At 36.5% G+C, this 23,548-nt stretch overlaps 2 protein-coding genes across 5 annotated transcripts; both read left to right on the top strand.

Annotated features, from left to right (window-relative positions):
- Positions 1–654: 654 nt before the first annotated feature.
- rcan1b (regulator of calcineurin 1b) lies at positions 655–4,381 on the top strand. The gene is made up of 5 exons (XM_032556524.1): positions 655–816; positions 934–1,086; positions 2,199–2,372; positions 2,628–2,787; positions 3,800–4,381. Exons 2-5 carry the CDS (start codon positions 949–951, stop codon positions 3,982–3,984), a joined length of 657 nt encoding a protein of 218 aa, XP_032412415.1. The 5' UTR covers positions 655–816; positions 934–948; the 3' UTR covers positions 3,985–4,381.
- A 145-nt stretch (positions 4,382–4,526) lies between these two features.
- On the top strand, positions 4,527–22,683 carry LOC116715831 (uncharacterized). 4 transcript variants are annotated; one of them, XM_032556520.1, is made up of 11 exons: positions 4,545–4,640; positions 8,302–8,371; positions 10,856–11,002; positions 15,403–15,416; positions 17,655–17,802; positions 18,768–18,904; positions 19,313–19,443; positions 20,754–21,017; positions 21,149–21,301; positions 22,245–22,328; positions 22,405–22,683. In XM_032556520.1, exons 1-8 carry the CDS (start codon positions 4,626–4,628, stop codon positions 20,971–20,973), a joined length of 882 nt encoding a protein of 293 aa, XP_032412411.1. In that variant the 5' UTR covers positions 4,545–4,625; the 3' UTR covers positions 20,974–21,017; positions 21,149–21,301; positions 22,245–22,328; positions 22,405–22,683. The 4 variants fall into 4 exon arrangements, with proteins under 4 accessions (XP_032412413.1, XP_032412411.1, XP_032412409.1 ...); XM_032556518.1 differs by lacking the exon at positions 22,245–22,328; XM_032556521.1 differs by lacking the exon at positions 22,245–22,328 and having other exon boundaries at positions 20,754–21,007.
- The last annotated feature ends 865 nt before the right edge of the window (positions 22,684–23,548 follow it).

Genomic DNA, 23,548 nt, shown 5'->3' on the forward strand with positions numbered 1-23,548 from the left:
AGAGATAGAAATAGAGATGCAGTTGACAAACTTGCAATGATTGTGTGATGCTGTGTTGTCAATATTGACCTAAATCTCTGAAATTATTTTCTGACACCTAAGTCTATGAGGGAAAGAAGCTGTTCTGAAAGCAAAGTGGGGTTCCAACCAGAAACTAGCATTGTCTACATAGTGCATGTGATATTATTTACATTTTCTCTCCTGTGGTGGAGGGGTTTGAGTGAACCAATGATTCTAGGAGCTATGCTGTCTGGGGTTTTATGACCCTGGATCCGTTTTGGTGGCCTTAGGATCACGTCTCTGCTTTTTGAGGATAATGTGGTCTTATTGACTTCATCAGGTTGTGATCTGCAGCTCTCGCTATAGCGGTTTTCAGCTGAGTGTGAAGCGGCCTGAGGATCATTGCCTCCAACTCCAAGGCCATGGTCTTGAGCCGGAAAAGGGTAAAGTGCCTTCTCCGGGTCGGTGGGGGATGTCCTGCCCCAAATGGAGGAGTTCAAGTATCTCGGGATCTTGTTCACGAATGAGGGAATCGACAGGCGGATTTGCGAAGCGTCTGCCATGAAGCTGCCGCTGTACCGGTCTGTCGTGGTGAAGAGAGAACTGAGTCAAAAGCGAAGTTCTCGCTGTTCTGCTCCAGGACTCCAGGGGGCGATAGCTTACTGGGTGTGTGAAGCGCCTGGGAGAAAATGCAGAGGCGCGTCATGTCCTTTATCCTGTGAGCAGCTGTCATGTCAACAGACTCAGTATTTCTGTGTCTCCAGATATAATCCAGAGTTCATTTTGGCCTAGCAGCTCTGATTCAGTCTGAAGCAGGTTAGTGTGGAGTCATTAGACTACTAGGAGCTAACTCAACCGTCTGTCAGCTCAGACCAGCTTCACTCTGCGAGGACATTCTGTGTTAGCTCATCGTGATGTTGTGTCTGTGTGTAGGAGGAGAGCCTGGAGATGGAGCTGCAGCAGGCTGTGAACGGAGCCGCGGAGGAAGAAGAGGAGGTGGCATTAGATGTTCAGGTCACTGATTTACTGAACGCCCTGATCGCCTGGAAGGTCCCGGATGATCTGTTCACCGTCAGCAGTCTGAAGGTAACAAGTGGCTGAAAGATTACCGGGTTTTCCTTCCATGATCAAACTATGCAGCATACCCCGAAGTGGAAGAAAATGATGCATGGTTTCAGGGTGATTTACCACTTATAAAGTAGAAAATAAATTCCACCTGCTTGTAATTTAATTTCAGATTGACCTCAGATGTTTGTTAGAGAACTGCAGAGGTCTGAATCATCCTTATTCGCCAAGATTGTATGCAAACAAGAAACACTCACAACGTACAGATGTTGTACAGTATAAAATTTAAAGGAAATAAAATAAAGGATTACAGGATCTGTTTGTGTGTTGTACAGCCACTTCACTTTTGTAAAAATAAAAACTCAAAAAAGAAAGGCTGTGGTAGCCTAAATCTGCTTATTTTGTTTCACGCCAGAGTATCTGACTGCCCGGGTTGTAAGATGTTTATTAGAGAGGCAGCCTGGAAGAAGAAACTTTTATTGTTTTTGAAACCACTGTTTGTCAGAGTTGACCTGAAGATAAAAGTCTGTGTCCAGGATATGTGGAGTCTACAGAGATGATAGATGCCCTCTTCCTGACCTGACCAGAGGTCTGCAACATTTACAATCCTAAGAGCCATAATTGCCTCCCGTCCAGCTAAATAACTTTAGAGCCGTAAATGTTACCTGACTTACTTTATCTTTAAAGGATGACTTAAAATTTTGATAAATATCTACTTTTTATTTTTACATTTTATAATAAAGAAAACATAAAACCTTAGCAGAAAAGAAGGTATATATGTTTGCTTCTGTGGGATGTTTAAATTTATGGAAAATGAAGAAATGGTATATAGTTTCCAACTTAATGATAAAAAGAACTAAAACGATATCACTTTTAGTGTCATTCTGTTGTGTGAAATTTATGTATTACATGAAAAAAAACTTCTTATTAAATTTATATTTAAAACACTAGTTGATTCCTTACCTTTTTAAGCTAGAGTTATTAATACCAAGGAATCATGGAATCTCTCTATTAAGGTATCGGTCAGTAACATGAATTGAGAGTGAAATAATTGAAAGGATTTGAGGATAAGCTACACAAGTTTGTCCATTCTTATTTCATTGTCCTCCCTGTTATATATATATTTTTTCCAGGCCAGCTTTGAGTCCCTGTTCCGTTCATTTGACCCAGAAGTTCAGTTCCAGTATTTCCGGTCATTTCGACGGGTCAGGATCAGCTTCAGAGATGCTCTGGCAGCAGCTGAGGCGAGGCTCAGGCTGCACAAGACAGAGTTCAATGGGAAAGAGATGAGACTGTACTTTCCTCAGGTGATGCTTGTGTTCCAGGCTGGAAGGTCTTCCACATTTCCTAACAGTTTGATGAATAAAAAGAGAATGTGTTTAAGAAATTAGCTAGACAGTAACGTTTAGCAGTATTTTAATGAATTTGTAAGCTTCTGGTAATCTGTTTAACCTTTTTAACTTTCAATAATGTTTGATATTTTAAATATATTCATCTGTGAAACTAAAAGCTGCTGAACAGGCCGGTTTGTTCACTTGTTTTTTCATTTTTATTTCCTATAGTCTGTCCACATTGGGAGTCCTCGTCTGGAGCCTCCAAAGCCGGAGAAGCAGTTCCTTATCTCCCCTCCAGCCTCCCCTCCAGTCGGCTGGGAACAGTCTCATGATGCCACACCAGTCATCAACTACGACCTGCTGTGTGCCATCTCCACACTTGGACCAGGTACAGAACTCAGCTTCCCCTTCACTTTTAATGAAGAACAAGGGTAAGTAGAACCTCAACTGGGACACCTGAGCTCCACTAGCAGTAGTCACAAGCATCAGTCTGTCCATTTCAAAAGAACTCTCTGTTTAAGTCTTCATCTCATAAACTGGGCAGTGTGTCACTCCTGCATCCTGGGAACCAGTAGGCTTTTTCTCTGAAATCTTGTCAACCCAGTGGTAGAGACACCGAGGCAGTCCACCAGTTAAAAAATGTTAAAAGCTGACAGGAAATTTGAAAATATGACCAGGAATTTATGTTATTGGAAAAAAATACTGACTTGATTAAAACATCAACTATAAAAATACAATTAAAATAAATATCAATCTTAGGCACTAAGATTTCCTGAGTTATCAAGCCAGTTGATCTTAAAACCAGCTATGCAATGCTGGTCACATTTAAAAATAAAATGATTAAAATAAATACTAACCAAGATGGACAGTAATGAGTATTCGTATGGTTAACTAAATATTCATAGGGTACAAAACGATTTAATATTTATAATATTAAATCGTTTTGTGTTTTCCTAAATCCCACTATTTCTAGTATTGTGATTGGTTGTTATTTATCCAATCGAATTTGCAAAGAATATTCAGACTGGATAAAAAACACTGAGACTTTGTAAAAAGAAAATGTCCAGCGTTTATCGATCGATTATCGGTGGCTTGTTGCTTTATTCACAGGTCAGCTGTGGCTACGGAGTTCAGATAATTAAAAAAAGACACCTGACCTCAGACTTCCGTTGCTCTTTCTGCAGTTTCACCAAAAATGTTCTTTAGATATCTTTGCTATCGCTGTTATTGGTGTATGTAAAAGGATATTTGAAATTAATAAAGAAACAAACCAGCCTGGTGGTGGGCAAGCAAAGCCTGGCAGCCTACCAGACCTATAGCACGCTGGGACAAACCCTGCATTGTGTTTCCACATATTTATTATGTTAATGTTGCTAACTTGTGCTCCTTTTCCCCTGCAGGAGAGAAGTATGAACTTCACACGGCCACACCCACTACCCCCAGCGTGGTCGTCCATGTGTGTGAGGATGAGCATGCTGACGGTTCGGCGGCTCCCGACAGTGACCAGGAGGACAAGCCCTGTCCCCCCCGGCCAAAGATCATCCAGACTCGACGCCCCGACTACACCCCCAGGGTGGAGCAGTGAACAGTGACCACAACAGAGTGCAAAGTTTTATCATGAAGTCATTGGTCAAGAGCTGACCATGCTCTCACAAAGATTCTTTGACGGTTAGGGGGATTTAAGAGCGCCCTCTAGGGAGCGAAGGTATCCTGGTGAGGGGCGTGTCTTCTAAGATGGAGACAGAAAACTAGCTGCTGATTGGACTGTTGTCCAATGGGAACTACATTATGAGAGTTTCCTGTTAGAACCAATTGAGCTTAGCCATCAGATGATATTTAGTGTTTGGGTTTGAGGGCTGAAGGAAATGTTACCGTTGCATCATTGTAAAAACTTTGTCCTCATCCAGCTTGCCTGATTTTCCACTTTGGTGAAATCCAGTGTTAAATCAGGCCCAGCCTAAATAAATCATCCATTCACTTTATTGTATGGTTGCTTTAATTTCCGATATGAACAAAGTGTTGGTCAGGTGACTGGAACTGAAGGAGCGAATTCTTGCTGCTGATGAACTCTTTTGTCCTGCTTTGCCAGGTGACTTTGCTACTGTTTCATCTGATGACTGAGCTTTACATATCTGCTCTGTTGAACCAAGCAGGCACCCATACTTCCTGTGGCGGCATTTCCTTCTGCAACAGAAAGCCAAGCAGGGGTGGCCTCTTTCCAGATGGATGTATTTAGTGTTGGTAGGTTGGAAAATCCAGGCTCCAGAAAGCTTGTTTTGTTTCTGCTGGGATTTTGTGTGAGATCATCATATGAATGTTTCCTGCAGCGTCACAGCATGACTAAAGTATTCTCACCTTCTGACCTTTCAGCTTCATGTCTTTTAGTAAAAATAAAAACAGAGGAGGGAGAACAAAGTAAAAGTTTTTTTCATTATTATTATTATTATTATTATTATTATTATTATTATTATTATTATTATTATTATTATTATTATTATTATTATCAATACTGTGGTTGGACCTGGACAGAATGTGGAGAAGCTCAGTGGGGTGTGAATACCTTTTTTGACTGTGTGTCCTGCTCTAACTGTTAACATGTAACAGAAAACACACATTTGCACAGATGTCATTTTAGTCAGGGTGTGCAGACCTGATGTACCTGTGTTGTCTTCAGTGTTAGCATCACTTAATGAATGGACATAACCACCAGGTTGTCTAATAGCTTCTGGAAATATGTTTATTAATGACAGAGATCACACTCTGTAGGGAATGTTATTTTCTTTGTTTAAAAAGTGATAGTGATTAATGCCTATATAAATGCTGATCACTTGACAATGTTATATATGTGCAAGTTACAGGGGGCTCTGGGTTAGCAGCACTGTGAGAAAACATTTGAACCCTGCAAAAGGCTCTGTGTCTTCTTTGTTTTAGTCCTGGTACATTTATTTTGATAACTATAACTTACTGTTTGTGGAACAACAATAAATAGAAGTTTGAGAAACTTCTTCCTGTGTTATCTCAGCATGATTATAGGCATATATATGATTATTTTTATACAAATCTGTTGGATCCAAACAGAAAGCTGTGTTTTTACATTTTTCTTACAACTTGCTGCTACAGGTCCTATTTTTAAAGCCTGATCAGTTTTTTATCATGTTCTCTATTTACACTTTGGAAAAGGAATCATAACTAGAAACCTGAATATGGAAAAACAACTTCATTCCAGGTGGGAAGCCTTATATATATATATATATATATATATATATATATATATATATATATATATATATATATATATATATAAAATGCTCTTATTGACAAATATATCAATTGTGTGCAAAGTGCAGGTAAATCTACTTGGTCAGACATCTGCCATTTGCCCTGTTGATACTTGACTCCAACAATTCCTGACTGATTTTTCCATGTTGGGTTTAAGATGGGAGCAAGTGTTCAGTTGGGATCCAAATTAGAATCTTTTCATCATTTGCCCAGTGAACCAGTGCTCCATCACACTAGAAAACAAGCAGGTTATTTCCAGGTTACTCCTTTATAAGAGGCAACCTCATTAATGTTTTTTCTCTACATTAGCGATTCGGTCACTGGAAAGGTGCTGAAGGTCTTTCCTTCACAGGGTAAAGACAACAAATGAGCTTTGTACTTCTGAGAATTAACTAAATGGCGTTTGGTGCTCAGAATGAGGAGTCGAGTTATCACATTCTATAGAACCAGAGCTCCACCTGCTGTTTATAGACACAAGTAAAAGCAAACAGGTTTATAGGCACTTTTTAGTCCAGTTTCTTAAACTCTTTATTCCCAAACAAGACTGAAACTCTGGGATTTTTTGTTATGCTTTTTTCTTTTAGATGTACATGCTGCAATTTTAAAAAATATTTCAAAGACTTTTATTATGCTGCATTGACTCTAATACCTCAGTGGAGTCTGGAAGTTTCTATATGACTTTCCTCATTCTAAAGATTAGGTCTGCACAGAGGTTTCCTTTTGATTGTCTTCACAGGACTTTATTAGTTTACTATTATGAAGATCACAATTAAAGAATGGCAATCAAGCAGTGCTTTCTCCCAGTGATTGTGAATGCATCTTCAGTGGGTGTCCCTGTGGTCACATGAGATTCTGGCATCCACACGTATAGGTTCTGATGCCACTTCTCACTTTCCTCAATGCTTATGGCGTACATGTAATAATTCACAGAGCTCTGTGCAGAGATATAATTCCTGAAATGTTGACTGCACCTACTGTATGTATCAAATTTAAATAGATTTTGAACTAAGAGCGATCTTCTCCTTTACATTCAAATCCCATAGTCATCTTACATCCTGAAATTCTTCTCAGAGTTTTACTGCCATTCTTTGCAGACTGCTCTTGACTTGCTCTGTGGGCTCCACTATCCAGAGTTTCTTGCAACACATTTAGTTCCCTTCCTCCACATCAGTATTATTGATAGCTCTGCACTTTAAACATTATCCACATGCAGGAATCCTGCCACGTGCCTCTTGGTGTCCGATAACATGTTTCAGTTGTCAGCCAAGCAAAAACAGCAGCATGTGCAAAAGGTTATATTTTTACCCTTAGTATGGATGTGCCTGGTTAACATAAAGGAGCTTATCAATCAGGTGAAGACCACCGGCACCTTCAACTGTCTTAAAGAGACAAACGTTTTCCTTTTGGCAAATCTGCCATGTTTGTTCAGAGGGAGCACATTTACCAACCAGCTCTAAGCTAGTTGGACACAATGATTCTCAACGTAATGAATCATTGTGAAGGAAGGTCTGTGATTCATGGACTTCTTTTTTTTTAAAAAAAAAGGTTTTGTTGGCTCTAGTGGCCTTTATTTGAAAGTAGTGTGACAGGAAAGAGGGGGAAGACATGCGGCAAATGTCACCAGGTCGGGAGTCGAACCTGTGACCATCGGCACGAGGACTAAATACGTGGGTTGTGCTTTGCCCCTGTGCCACTACAGCACCCCCTGATTCATGGACTTCTAATTTTATTTTGCAAAAAAGAAAAAAATCATAATGTGGCATGCTTTTGCATTGAGCCCACCTCTAGTTTGTAAATCCGTCATGCTCCAGGTTTTTGGTTTTGTTTCTACCAGATTTGAACGTATCATACTAACTAAGACTGGATGGCAAGCATCTGTAAATATCTGCTTTGAAGTCTTGTTACAAATTCTCTGTTGAATTTAGGGCTGGACTTTGACTGGGCCGTTCTAAAACGTTGAGGTTTTCCTCTGGGATTATCTTGGATTTAGCTCCATCCATCTATTCTTCAGCTCTGAGCTGCTTCCCTGATCCTGCTGAAGAAAAGCATGGTGCTGCCACCACCATGTTTCACCCTGGTGTTGAAAGCACCACCAGTGTTAGTTGCACCTTGGTGGTGCAATTAACACTGTACATTCATGAGGGCTATCCAGTGTTAGTTTTCACGTGGAAAAGTTTAAGGGGTGTGAATTTTTGATGGTATACTTCATTGTAGTTCAGACATGACCCACAACACTTGAAAGCAGCCCATGGTGCTTCAGAGATTTAAGGCTGCCGTGTAAAGTGAGAGGAAGCAGCTGGTGTTATTTTAAACATATGAAGGGTGACGGCAACACCCAGCTCTGAAGGATTCATTTTTTTTATTCATGCAGCCATTTCCTGGTAAGAGCAAGTCTTGTTTGTGACAATTCAATGTAACATTTGTATTATTTTGTTCTGATATAATTTGAACAGAACTTGAAACTCTGTTACTGTAAGGTGATTCAATATCATAGCCATAGCCAATATCATAGACATTATGATGTCTTCAATGTGTAGGAATGTGATGGAAAAAACCTACTGTTGTAATTTTGATAAGTAACCCCATGTTGAACCAGATTGTTGTGTTTTGATCAAAACTGCAGGAGAACAAGATGTTTAGTCTCTGGGGTTTTGTGGTGTTTCTGTGTCTTCATCAGAGAACGTTCTGCAGTGGTGAGAGTCATTCATATTATTCCCTGTTTAAATCATACATCACTAATAATAATCAATGTCTGCTTTGTTGCAAAACATATGAGCACCTTAAAGACAAGTTGAAAATGTGAGATCAAGATACCACCTCCCCACCTGGAGGGCAAAAACTACCACTGGTTTTACTGTCAGCATAACACACTAAGTTTTAATAATAAAAGAAAAGGACATGCAGTGCTGTGCTGCTAATTGTCAACACTACAACAAGACAACAAGGACCAATGGTATCACAAAAAGTTTTAATTTAAAAAAAATAGCAAGGGAGAGGGAAGTAGGTCAGTTATGCTAGCTTGACTTTGACGATTTTAACATGTAGATGTGATGCAGAATTCTGTGTTTCAGTTCAGTTAAAAAAATAAGTCAATCTACACACCAACTCTGACAGATCACCAATTGAGCAGGTGTTTAAATTGGCTAATCAACCACCTCTGTGTTCAGAAGATTACTTATTAATAATCTTCAAACAAGTATCAAGTCTGAAGACATACTAACAGACTGAATGTTCTGTTCTTTGCATGTTTTTTGGATGTTGAATTCTAAGATAGTAGTGGTAACTGAGTATTAGATGCTGAATTCCGTTTCTGTATCTTGGACACATTTAGTCATTCTAAGAGCAAATGTAGGTAAATCTTCTCTACATGTCTGAGTCCTTGGAGTCATTGCTCTCCTGCAGGCAGAGCACAGCTTTTTCCATCCAATTCTTTATGTATTTTGTTTTAAACAGCAAGTGCACAGAATTGCAATCTAAAGAGTCAAGTGGAGACAATAATGTTTGTTGTTGAAAATAATCAATTTCAGCAAAACATAACTAAAGTCAGCTAGTATATGGTCTGGTGACTTTGGTGAAAAGGCTGGTGTTTCTGCACTACATCTCTAATAGTGTTAGAAACAGAGGCAGGTGAATGTACACAATGTTAATGTACACATAGTTAAGTTTTTTAGGATACTTTAACATTTCAATTCAAATAAAAAGGTGATTCCTTCAGAAAAACATTAGAGACCTAGTCTTGTCCAGTAGGCCACATTTCTCTGAATGCTAAAATGCAGCCATCTCTAAAATTTCCCTGGAAACAAATGTTTCCCCATAGTCATTTATACATCACAGACTTATGGTGGCTAAGATAACGACTTTTTGTAAAGCACAGCTTCACACTTGTTCTTTTAGCCCAGGGGTCCCCAAAGTTGGTCCTGGATGGCCGGCATCCTGCATGTTTTAGTTCTCTCCCTGGTTTAACGCACCTGGATCAAATGATGAAGGCCTAAGAAGAACATTGACATGCTGAAAAGGTTCTTGGTACTACCAGGGAGAGAACTAAAACTTGCAGGATGTCGGCCCTCGAGGACCGACTTTTGACATCCCTGTTTTAGCCCCACTTCCTTCTGTTCCACCCACTGAGAATCTCTAAAAAATTTTTAAATAGGATCCAGTTGTTGCTGTACTTTGCAGGGCAAGTTGCAGCAGTGACATTGACACTATGACACGTTGAGTCTGAATGATCTCCCCAGTTCCTGTGTTGTGCCTGACCAGTTGCTACCAGTGTTTGAGCTCCCTGCCTTGTTGCTCACCTGTGCTGCCTGGACTTCTGTATGCCTTGTTTATCATCATTAAGTCAACATTATCACTACAAACTGGGGTCAATCACGTCTCTCGCCACCAAACACCCCACTTCATGACAGCCTTTGTGTTCTTTTGGGTGAGGAGTTGTTCTGGTTATGGAACTCCCCCACAGAGGTTATTATTGCCCAGTTGCTCTTTCATATTGTGGAACTCTGACCTTTACTGAGGTGGTGAGACCAGCAGAGCTTTAGATGTTGTTCTGTGACTCAACAATTCATTTGTTGATGAGCTTTTGGATTCATTGCCTACTCCTGAGAAGGTTCTTCACTGTTTCATGTTTTTTCTGTTTGTGGATAATGGCTCTGACTGTGATTCTCTGGAGTCCAAATGTCTTATAAATGGCTTTGTGGCCTTTTTCAAACTTGGGGCCACAAGTTTGAAAATGTTAGATGTTGGTGACTTTATTTCGCATCTGTTCTTGAATTTCCTTAGAATGACAGATGTGTGTGATTTTTATGGTACTTCTTGTTAGCAGGTTATAACAAATTCATTTTTTGATTCTTGGGATACTGAAGTGTTTACATGGTTTACCAACATATTATAGGTCATTTTTTACTCAGAATAAAAACTTTTTCATTGACATACAAACAACTTTAATGAAACTCTGCCATAAATTAAGAGCCAGTTCATTTCTTTGTTAATGTACAAACTAAGGTAAGTATACATTTAACATGGAGTGATCATTTTAAACTAAATGGACATACTTGTTTTATGTACATTTTGTTGTATGATTGTGTCATCTTCTGATTCTATTTGTTCATACCTCTTACACACCATTTTTTGCAAAATTTTATGTCATTCTCTCCTTGTGTTTTCTTGTTTGTGTCCAGCCTTTCAAACTTCACGGGTGGAGGTGGAGTATGGGGAACCTGCTGTACTGCACTGTTACGGCTCAGTCTTGGAAGAAGAAGGGGTGGTGCACTGGGAGCTGAGAGGAGAGGATGTGATAATTCTACGAGAAGGAGAAGCACAAGTTTTTTTTTGTTTTTTTTTTTTATTCATTTCATTCAATACAAATAAAAAAAAATTTTTAATACAAGGAAAATAAAATAATTTAAAAAAATGAAATGAAAGGTAGCAGAAAGAAGAAAATAATCTTATAATATCTGCCCCTTTTTCTCAACTATGGATCAAAACAACAAAAAACAAACAAACAAACAAACAAAAAAAAAAACTAACATTTTTTTGATTTGTCTTATGTGACAAAAAAAAGAAAACAAAGGAAGACCAAAAAAACAAGGTCAATCATCAATCTCAACTGAACAATACTATACTTTGACTTTATACTATTTCATACTTCTTCAAAAAAACAATCTTTAACATTCTTTTAAACATGTGTAATGATTTAGCATTTTTAACATCGTTTTGCAGGTCGTTCCACAGTTTGACTCCTTGTATCGAAGTACATCGTTCTTTCAAACAAGTTCTGAATTTAGGTTTCTTAAAAATCTGTGTCCCCTTAAGGTTATAACCACTCTCTCTCTTTTCAAAATTTTTTTGGATGTTTAAGGGTAATATTTTTAGATGTGCCTTATACATAACCAACAAAATATTATAATCAACTAAATCATTGAATTTCAAAAACCTCAAATTACAAAATAATGTATTTGTTGGATATTTACCATGTTTTCGAGCAATAACTCTTATTGCCCTTTTTTGCAAAACAAAAACAGATTTTATACTAGTATAACATGCCTTTCCCCATACCTCAACACAATAAACCAAGTGTGGAACAATTAGTGCATTATACAACATAAATAGTGCATGATCATTCAGAAAACCCCGTACTTTATAAAGCACTGCAATTGATTTTGCTAATTTTGTTCTTAAATAATTCAAATGGGATTTCCATGATAATTTCTCATCAATTATCACACCCAAAAATTTCACCTCACTAACTCTACAAATCTCTACACCATCAACTTTAAATGGAGTATTTACAATTCTTTGTCTCCTTGTAAATAACATATAATTTGTTTTGTCCAAATTTAAAGATAATTTATTTAGTTTGAACCATTTATGTATTTGCATAAATTCTATTTTCATTTCTTTTAACATCCCTTTTATATCATTACCCTGACAAAAAAAAGTGGTATCATCCGCAAATAGAATACATTTGAAAAACCCTGATACATTTACCAAATCATTTACATATAAAATGAACAACTTTGGTCCAAGTACTGAGCCCTGTGGAACTCCACATGTAATTTCACAAAATTCGGATCTAGTATCATGTACTTGTACAAACTGTTTTCTATTCTCCAGGTAGCTCGAAATCCACTGTAATGCCGGCCCTCTAATCCCGTATTTAATAAGTTTTTTGAGTAAAATGCTATGGTCAATCGTGTCGAATGCTTTCTTTAGATCGACATAAATGCTAGCACTATATTGTTTTTGATCAATAGCATTTGTTATATGTTCTATCAGTTCCATAAGGGCCATTGATGTCGAATTTTTGGCTCTAAATCCATATTGACTACTACTTAATATATTATTTTTATCTATAAATGTATCTAATCTATTTACAAATAGTTTCTCCAAAATTTTTGAGAACTGTGGCAACAACGATATCGGTCTGTAATTACTAAACATACATTTCTTACCATTTTTGTAAATGGGAATTACCTTTGCTATTTTCATGGCGTCTGGAAATTTTCCTGATGAGAATGACAAATTACAGATATAGGTGAATGGTTTAATTACATAAGACATAATTTCCTTTACAAATTTCATATCCATATTTACCCAATCCTTTGATTTTTTATCCGCCATTTTGTTTACAATACTCAGTATTTCTTTCTCATCCGTTTCTCCAAGAAAGATGCTGTTTGGACAACTCCCAATTTTTTGGGTAACATCGCTATCATCTTTTGGTATCTGAGCAGCAAGTCTTGGACCAACATTTACGTAATGATTGAATTCGTTTGCTATTTCATTCCGATCATAAATTTCAGTATTTTCTTTTAAAAAGTGTGTTGCAATACCAGATTTTATTGTATGCTTTGTAGAAACACTATGTATAACTGTCCATATTGCTTTTGTGTCACCGTTACTTTTTGTTAATAGGTCGGTATAATATTCTTTTTTATGTTTTCTTATAATCCATGTCAGTTTATTTTTATATTTCTTATATCTATCCTCTGCTTCTTTCGTTTTTAACATCAAAAAGGATGAATACAAATTATTCTTTTTTTTACAAGCATTTCTCAACCCTTTTGTCATCCATGGCTTGTCAACAGCATCTTTCTTAACAAAATTAGTTGTCATACAATGTCTTTTATACAGAACTCCCAAAATATTCATAAACTCATCATATGCTCTGTGTACATCATCCACATATACATTATTCCAATTTTGTTGACACAAATCATTTTTCAATTTATCCAAATTTTTTTTTGACATATTAAACACTTTTTTCGTTGGCACAGGTACAGTAATAATTTTCTGGTGATTTTTGTAAATAGCAAAAACTGGTAAATGATCACTTATATCGATTTTGAAGAGTCCACTCAGCACCTCTCCATCCGTAATATTAGTAAAAATATTATCAATTATTGTGGCAGAGTGTGTCGTAATTCTTGTTGGTTTTGATATCAATGGAAAGAAACCCAAACTACACATTGTATCAACAAACATCCTATTTAAATCAATTTGGGTTCCTAAATCTATATTAAAATCTCCACACAGAAATAATGTTTTATTTTTACTCATTTCAATAAGCTCTATTAATTTTTCAGTAAATAATTCTAAGTTAGATCCTGGTGTTCGATACACACAACTCACCACTATATTTCTCGATTTCTCACTTAACACTTCTATAGTAATCATCTCCATTACACCTTCAACAGTTGTTGACATAGTATCCTTTATTTTACATCTTATTTCACTATCAGCAAACAAAGCAACACCCCCACCTCTTTTACTACTTCTATTCACATAATGTAATTCATATCCATCTATTTGAAAATTGTTTTTGTTTTCCTCATTCAACCAAGTCTCTGAAACTGCTATTATACTGAATTGTCCATTTAACCGTTTTAAGTAATCTGTTATTTTTGAGAAATTAGAGTTCATACTTCTACTATTTAGGTGAATTACAGAGAAACCTGCTTTTATCATTTTACTGTTGTTAAATTTCTCCTCATCATAGTATTCACACTCGATATCTGGAAAGGGATCTGCAGTTATCAAGTTTACATCATACAATTTAGAATCTGAAAATTCATAATCATTCATTATTTTTGTTTATTGTATTTTAATATAAAAGAATCCAATTTAAAAAAAGGAAAAAAATAAAAAAACAAAAAAGTACTTAATAAACCCATAATGTTAACATAAAGCCACCTCACTGTTTGTTGGACATCCTCTATTTATCCACTATTTACTTGTCCAGTTGCTCTAATGATCTAATCCATATACCTCGAGCATTTTCAGGAGCATCCTTTGTTTTAATATAAACTTTACAATTCATCGTCCATGTTACCTGAATTTTATTTTGTTTCTTCAGTATTCTGGCTTTTTTTGCAATTTCTGCATTCTTTTTTGTGAGATGTTCATTTATGTAGACACTTGTACCTTTCAAATTTTTTCCTTGTTTAAGCAGCTCAATCTTATGTTTTCTATTTGTGAACCGAATAATTATTGGTAATGGTACTTTCTTCCCTCTTTGACCTTTAACTGATAGAGTATGACAAGCTTCAATATTCTCCTTTTCAATGTCAATGTCTTTACTTTGCAGGAATGCAATAACCTGCTCCTCGGTAGTAGCTTCATGTTCAGAGTTAGTATCAGACCTGCTCCCTCTCACAGCTTGAGAATAGCTTGATCTTATATCCAGTCCTGTTATCAAGACATCGTTTATTCGAGAGTATTGTTCTAGGTCTGCAACTCTGTTTTCCAAAAAGTCAATTTTCTTTGCTTGTTCCGCAGTTTGTATCTTTAGCTGCTTGATCTCAGTTAGCAAGTCTGTTATAGTTGACTGTTGCTTTGTCAGTGACGCCAATTCACCAGACATCATATTCATAGCGTCCTTTAGTTCTTCGATATCTTTCTGTATTACCTTCAATGCCATCTTCATCCAATTCCTTAGTCAAATCGCCATACCAGCCTCTGCCCGCTTCCAGTTAGCTTTCCAATTAGCCTTGTTAGCCTCGCTCCTCTCACCGTCGACAACTCCACAGTAGCGCCCGAGTAGAGCCTCCGTACACGAACCGATTTGGTACAGTGTTCTCCACAGCGTCCTCTCCCCCAACGTCCTCTCCCCCGCTGTTTGGTCCTCTTTGGCTTTTTCACCTTCCCTCAGAGAGCCGTGGCAGCGGCGAGGCAAGAGGCTCTGCAGATGCGCCTGTCTCAGTTCAATGTTTCCTATTAGCCGGACCGGAAAAATTTAAGGTCAGGTTCTTGACTACATTAAAAATGAGTCTGACTACATATGAGACAGTTTGAGGCATACTGAATCTCTCTCTCTCTCTCAAAATTATACATAATTATACCAACATATTACTGTATATACTGTTCACTGTATATGTATATATACAGTGAACCCTCGTTTTTCGCGGGGGTTACGTTCCAAAAAGAACTCGTGATAGGTAGTTGGTAGTTGTCGCTCTTTTTTCTTCTGGGCAAAAAGATTTTTGAAATTGCAAGAGAATTTACAAACTTAAATTTGGCAAGCTGTTTTACGTACGTGTACATTTTAAACCACGATTCACACACAGGTAGAGAAGAAGCGGAGAGACTGTTTAACCAATCAGAATGCAGAACACAATGCACGATGCAAATTCGTGAAGCAGCGAGACCGCGAAAGCTGAACCGCGATATATCGAGGGTTCATTGTATATATATACAGTTTATATATATATATATATATATATATATATATATATATATATATATATATATATATATATATATATAAATTCTTTTTACATTACACACACACCCCCATATATATATATATATATATATATATATATATATATATATATATATATATATATATATATATATATATACATATACATATAAGATAAGATAAGATTTATTTATTTGTCATTGTCATCAACAGATTACAACAAGATTGAGATATGCTTGACTCAAGTTAAAATGCAGGTTATGTATATATACATAATATACAATATACATACATAAAAAAGATAAAGAAATGAATAGTACAAAATGAGAAATAAATAGACATCAGAAGATGGTTGCAGCGCCTGGAGGTGTCGCAAAATAATTTACATTTTTAACAAAGTGGTGTCAAGAGCAGAAGTTCTTATGACTTTGAATTTAGTGCCATGATTGCCATCGGGTAAAAACGGTTTTTTAGGTGATTTGTCCTGGTTTATATATATATATATATATATATATATATATATATATATATATATATATATATATATATATATATATATATATATATATACAGTACAGACCAAAAGTTTGGACACACCTTTTAATTCAATGAGTTTCCTTTATTTTCATGACTATTGACATTGTAGATTCACACTGAAGGCATCAAAACTATGAATAACACATGTGGAAATATGCACTAAACAAAAAAGTGTAAAACAACTGAAAATACCCCTTATATTCTAGTTTCTTCAAAGTAGCAACCTTTTGCTGTGATTACTGCTTTGCACACACTCTGCATTTTCTTGATGAGCTTCAAGAGGTAGTCACCTGAAATAGTTTTCACTTCATAGGTGTGCCCTGTCAGGTTAATAAGTGGGATTTCTTGCCTTATAAATAGTCATGAAAATAAAGAAAACCCATTGAATTAGAAGGTGTGTCCAAACTTTTGGTCTGTACTGTATATATATGTAAAACGTAATCTTTTTACATTACTTTTGTAATGTTAAAAGAATTGACCCATGTACTGAACTCTGTGAACCCTGGAGTGTTAAGATTTATCATTACATGAAATAAATCCCTGCATGTTTAAGCCTTTCTAATAGACTATTGTGATCGTCTCTGTCTGAGATCTAACAGAACACACACAAACAGAAATCCATTATCCGAGGCCATGACAATACATAGTGACTTTAACCAGTGTAATGAGTTCTGAAACCAGAGTGTCTCAGCTAATGAGAATCAACTCACCTCAGCATTCTAAATGCTTGCAGTACCTCCAATATTTTCAATATTTCACCTTCTAAATATTAAGGTTTGAATAATATTATGAGAATGTAGCCTCCTGGAAGTACATTTTTTAAACGTACAATCCATTCAAAATAAACTATTAGCAAACAAAATAAACAATTAGCAAACAAAATAAACTATATACAGTCACAAAACTAGTCTATCTTTGACTAGGGCGCAGGGGCTAAACACAGCCCACATAAGGAGGCCTTAGTCCTCAGCCTGGCTGTCGAAGGTTCGATTCCCGGCTTGGTGACCTTTGTCGCATGTCTTCCCTCGCTCTCATTACCCTACTTTCCTGTCATAGCACTTTCAAATAACGGCCACTAGAGCCCCCCAAAAAACTTAAAAAAATCTTTGACTAGGTTGCATATTTCAAATATGGCGTAAACCATGACTGCATTTGAAAGCTGTAACAGAGCCAGCAGGGTGAACAGCAAACAAATTTGAGGAGTAATTGTTTTCAGATATTTCTGATCTATATCCCAGGGTCGGGTTGAGCTGCCTTCAGAGGAGCAGATCAGGGAAGGGAACTGGTCTATAGTCCTCAGAGAAACCAGACTCAGAGATGCTGATATGTATGAGTGCATCTTTGGAGGAGCAACTACAATATCAACTGTCTGGCTCTCAGTCAGTGGTGAGTTGGATGATTTTACTAAAAATGAAAAAAATAATTTATATATACGTATATATATAAAATCAAGGGTAAATAACGGTAGCAGTGCATTAGCACAGATGTTTCCTTTGGTGCTGATGAAGCCCTCGCTTAAGAAAGTTTCGATATCTTTCACACAACATGATAGTGGCTAAAGGGATTAGCAAATCCTCGTCTCCTCTCCCTTACCTTCTGACTTAGCAAAAGAAGGTGGAGGCTAATACCTTCTTATTTCCAGCATTTAGCAAACCCAGCTATGGGCAATATAATGGTGCTGTAGTTACGTGTGATGAGGTTTCCTTTTAAAGTTAGTTTATCAGAGATGTTTTTTGCTCAAGCACAGCTCCAAAAATGTTAATATTGTGAAACAGCTTGATATTTTTCAGAAAAAATAACTGGATTGTTACCCTGTTGGCTACATGGACTACTGTGGTTTGCTTTGATAGAAAAAAGGAGTTGCATTTGGATAATAAAAGCCATGCGCCACAGATTTGATTTACATTTAGCGATGAATTCATATTTTTTTAAGTTATAAGTAAGTGTTCTCTTACCTGTGATTGAAAAATGTTGTATTACCATGACCTTTTTGGAAAATTAAGTAAGACCTTGTAGATGGTGGAAACAGATGTATAATAATTAGTAATTTTATAACAATACATTTTATTTGTGTGGCACTTTTCCGGGGGAATGTGGTGTGTGAGCAAAATGGAAGCCCGACATCCATAAGCCATCATCTTCAAAGTGACAAGAAATTAATTCTTGAAATATTTTACTTTGTGTACTGCATCTATTTCACTTTCTGAAACGAGTGACAAAAAATATTGAACATTTTCTTAGTATTCTAATGTTTGGAGCGGTACCTGAAGAAAATTCTAATGATACAATCATTGTCTTTTCTCTTCATGTGCTGACATGCCTCGGTCCTTTTGCTCGGCTTCTCATACAAGAGCCCCAAGTCGACCCGTTCATCACTGCATTTGAGGGCACTGAGGTGCACCTGGCATGCTTCATTAAACCTGAGAGAGAACACATAAAGCGTTTTTATTGGACTATGAATGGCAGATTTCTCATTCAACATGACCACGTATGGTATTCTCCAGATGGCAAATCATACATGTTTACTTATCTTTATTTGATCCTTTGGATCCTTTAACATACAATGAGGAAAAAGGAACAAATGGAAAATCAGCTAAATTTAGCACAAGCTAATAACCAAACCATCAAATAATATTAGTTAACTTATTTCAGATGCACAATATAGCAATCCTCGAAAGACAAGTGAAAATATGGGGTGTATAAGATCCAAGTGGTAAAAGTCAATTAGTTGGGGGCAAAATCTTTGCCTATACATTGCCTTTAAATATAACAAAATATACATCTTCCTTTCTTTCTAAGCTATAGAACTGCACTGTTTCTTATTTAAGAAACTTCTAATCTTCATTTATACCACATGTATTATGTTGGATGATCAGTATTTCTTTTCTATCTCCAGCAAACCCTTAGCGTAATGATGTACCGGTACAAGTTTCCTAAATCAATGAAATTTAATGAAGAAGAGTTTCATCTTTATTTGAGACCCACTAGGAATGAAAGTGGGAAGTACCAGTGTTGGTATACAACTGGGTAAGAGTCATCAACTCATTTGGTTTGTTGTTTTCATTAACAACGATAACAAAATTGTTTTGTCAACACCCATTGTTTCATGTCAATAACAAGAAGATGACAACTAAAACATGATGAAATATCTGAGTTTATATAGACGAAACATTTTGGTGGTCAGTCAGACATCCAAAATGTTTGACATTTCTGCCTGTTGTGCTGCTTTTCCACCTGGTTTTTCTTATCAAAGACTTCTGCCTCAGTGAACCCAGCAAATTAGTCAGAAGCTGCATTTCCATCACAAATTTATGCACCTCTTTGTTCATATTCCACTTGTCAAAAAACATAATTTTGCAAATGTGGTCTTTCCATTAAATAAAATGAAATTAAAATCACACATGAATAAGCTTGTTCAGGTTATAAATCATTATAAATGATGGCAACGACAGATGTAAACAGTAATATGAAATATATTCATAATTCAGCTGTTGTGCTTATTGTCTGTCAGCCATCAGAGGAGACGTCAACATCTTATTCAGGCGTTGGAACAACAAACTTTTTATAAACTTTGTGATGCTGTTAAACAGAGAAAAATAAATCTCCTCTTCCTCCTACTTTGAAGTTTTCATCAGTTGTAACATCACATAACTCTTATGATGTGAAAACAGTGTTTCCATTTCAGTATAGCAAAATACATCTAATTTGATATGAACAAAAAAACCACCTCATCCTAATGCAAGAAACGAAAAACGTTTTTCAAAATTAGTGTGTTTCTATTGAGTAAATGTATTTTTGTAATTTTGATTTACACAACTCTGTGGTTAATAGAAACAAAGCTATTGACTTATAGCAATGAGCACTAAGCAACAGTGAACATGTTTAGTGTTGTTAACTTGGCAGCAAGTCAACAACAACAGGAAGAAAACTCCAGCAGAACCTGAACCAGGCTCAACGTCATAAACATTTGCTGCAACTGAAAAGACAAAAGCAACAGCAATAAATAAAAAACAAAACACAGCAGCATTGATCTAAGAGTACATTCTGAGATTGTACTCCATCTTGATAAAAGAATCAAAAATAATATCTTCAATTAATTAATTTAAGATAAATTAATTTGTGTCTATGAAGTTTATTTAGGAAGTTCTGGCTACACTGTTACGTTACTGCAGATTGGCATCTTATTTCATGGATGATATTTGTAGTCTCTTTCAGTAGTAGGACATCTTCCCTGTTCTACTGGTACACTGGGGTGAAGATAATTGCTATAAAACCTTATAAAATTGTTAAAATAATGTTCACTGACAACTTTTATTTATTTATTTTTTCATTTTTAGGGAGTCTGACAGTCCTAAACTTGCATTACCAGAAAGCTACACACTAACTGTGGTTGGGTTAACCATTGATCCTGGTAATCTTCATTCCTTTAAAACGACTACAGACGTTCTCCCCCCTTCAGAAACAGCGTTTGACATGGAAGAGACGAATAAAAATGTCTGGGGGAGCTCTGTTATATTTTTGCTAGACTGCTGCTGGGACTTCAGAAACACCTACTGATCATCTACCAGTTACTTTGGAAATGTCCACTCAGATAATGGAAGGTGAGGATCTGAAGAGAACATGGCCCTTTAAATGCGCTGTGACAGAATAGAACCAGTTGTTGAGTGCTATAAATAACCCATGAACATAGATGAAAATAGAAATTTTAACAGATCTTTACCTTTTCACACAGCTACAAAATCTGTTGAGACATCCTCAGTAGAACAAACCAGAACATTCCAAGAGATGGTGACCCTCCTTTCAGATGAGGCGAATGCTGTTGAAGCCACTGGATTCCAAACTAAGCTTCCTGGTCTACTGGAAGACTCCACCCAGCTGATTCAAGGTAGAATAATAGAATGAATGCATGTAGGCTTTATTAGCTTCAACCTGGCCCTGCTGTCCAGTAAGATAATTTATGCATTTCTCTGTAATTCTATAGTTGCTTATGTTTCCAGGGGTAACATAAGCAATGTTTTATATTTAGAATCACTATATAGAGGCAGCCTCAGTTTGGTCACTAACATATATCTGTATATATTTCAGGAGGTTCTGCATCCATTCGAACAATCAGAATGAGTGTAATGACTGTTTCAATAATATAGTATTTCTAAATAAAGTTGTCTCATGGTTCAACTTTCCCTGTACACAGGGATATTTCTAAAAACCAACCTTCCCCCTCACACACACTGTCCATCCCTCCCCTCCACTCACTTGCCTTCTTCTTTCAAAAATAAATCACTTTTTCGCATCAAGTGTATTTTACTTGTGCACAATTTATGGGAACATTTTTTTTTAATTGTTACAAATTATCGTTAAAATTTTCTTTCTAGTTGGTTTGGGAAGTGAACATTAACATCTGGAGAAAAAAAAACTCTAGAACTTAATCCTTGTTCCAGAATCATAGCTGAGCCACTGGCTTAACTTTCCCCAAAACTCCATTTCAACTTTATTTGTGCCCACAGCTAAAATGCTCAGTGTTGTAGTGTTGCTCTGACATGGCACAACTGATACAAAAAACAAATTTTGAAATATTTATTATGGTCCAAACAGAATTATAAAACTTATGTCCAGCGGTGAAAGTAATTTTAAATTCTTGCCAGTACTACGACTAAAATGTTTTCAATCTCTTGTTTAAATCTCATCTCATCTTATTTTTATGAATTCAATATCTTGTATCGTCTCTTCTTATTAGATGAATCTACAGTTTCACTACTGGTCATGATCTGTCTTTTGCTCAGGAAACTGATTTTGATTTTACTCTGATTGTTTCTGTTTTGTGCTTCCAGATGATGGGCATCTTCTTCCCAGTGATCTCGCCAACACACAGCAGACGGAGCCCGTTGAGGAAAAAGAGACATTTTCAGATAAGGGTCAGTGACATCATCTGAATAAATGTTGGAATTAGGAATGGAGAAAAATTCTGACTTGTTTCCTTCTTTACTGCAGGCAACCTGGTTGCAACTTGGAGTGTTTTCCAGCTTGGGGATTTCCCATGGGTTCGGATTGGAATTATTGGTGGAGTTCTGCTGATCACAGTCGTGGTTCTGTGTGTTCTCAGAGCTCTCCACCATATTTAATTCACAGGAGGGGACATGGATCACCGCTTACAATGTTCAGTTTAGTTAGGGATGAATCAGTAGATCAGTGGCCACGGCAACCAACACATCATCTGCATGGGAATATTTGGGAACTGCAGAAACGATTGTGTGGAATTTCTGAAACACATCGCTCTGTCCGTGTAGCCAACAGAGCAGAAATCAGCAGATTGCTGTTTGGGCTGGACTGCATCTTCACATTTACAAATTCTAATTCTTCTAACAATAGCTAGTGACATAGCAGCTTCTCACTAAAGAGAGTGGAGAAGTCACAGATGATTTGGAAGATCTGGATGATGTGGTGTGTGTGGCTGCTTTGTGACACAGCTGTCATTAAAATAAATGAAAATCTTTTTTTCTAATTGCTCTGATGAATTCTTTCAAGTTGCTCATTCCAACTCTTCCCAGTATCCTTATAATCTTCAACGCAGTTTTAAAGTTTTGTTTATTTAAAACAATTTTTTAAACTCTAACAGGCGGTACCAAACATGTGAGTATTGGTGTTTTTCCAGGGTAGTAGAGTAGTGAGAGCTAAGCACAATTACTTGCCATAATTTTCATATTTTTATTTGGAAAAACTATTTGATTCATTTTGATTATTAACAGACATACTACAATGAAGACAAGAGTTTAACAGTGGAATCACTTAATTCTATTTTATACAAACCTGTGAAGGTTTTTCTGTCACTGAGGATTTAAAGATAATTTCTGAGGTGCCATTAAAGTTACACTGTAATGTGAAAAATACATGAATTATTTATAAAATAGCAGTTTTGTTCAACCCTGTAACAACATACCAATCCCTCCTTTTTATAAATAATGATTCAGTCCAATTTCCTCAGCACCCTGGAAGTGACATCACTTAAGTCTCTTCCTGGTCACACTGTAAAGAGATTTCAGTGATAATATAGTTTCTTGCCTATATTTGATTATTTTTTTCCATAGATTGTCATCGTCAAGCTCAACCTTTCAACACCGTTACACATGTAAATGAT

The sequence above is a fragment of the Xiphophorus hellerii genome, chromosome 24, assembly GCF_003331165.1.
Source record: "Xiphophorus hellerii strain 12219 chromosome 24, Xiphophorus_hellerii-4.1, whole genome shotgun sequence".
Lineage (NCBI taxonomy): Eukaryota > Metazoa > Chordata > Actinopteri > Cyprinodontiformes > Poeciliidae > Xiphophorus > Xiphophorus hellerii.

Coding starts and splice junctions, on each gene's coding strand:
- LOC116715831 (XM_032556520.1), top strand. Junction 8,372..10,855: donor TCAGAGAACGTTCTGCAGTG/GTGAGAGTCATT, acceptor GTTTGTGTCCAG/CCTTTCAAACTTCACGGGTG. Junction 19,444..20,753: donor CAGTGTTGGTATACAACTGG/GTAAGAGTCATC, acceptor TTTCATTTTTAG/GGAGTCTGACAGTCCTAAAC.
- rcan1b (XM_032556524.1), top strand. CDS start 949: ATGGAGCTGCAGCAGGCTGTGAACGGAGCCGCGGAGGAAGAAGAGGAG. Junction 1,087..2,198: donor TCACCGTCAGCAGTCTGAAG/GTAACAAGTGGC, acceptor TATTTTTTCCAG/GCCAGCTTTGAGTCCCTGTT. Junction 2,788..3,799: donor CATCTCCACACTTGGACCAG/GTACAGAACTCA, acceptor TTTCCCCTGCAG/GAGAGAAGTATGAACTTCAC.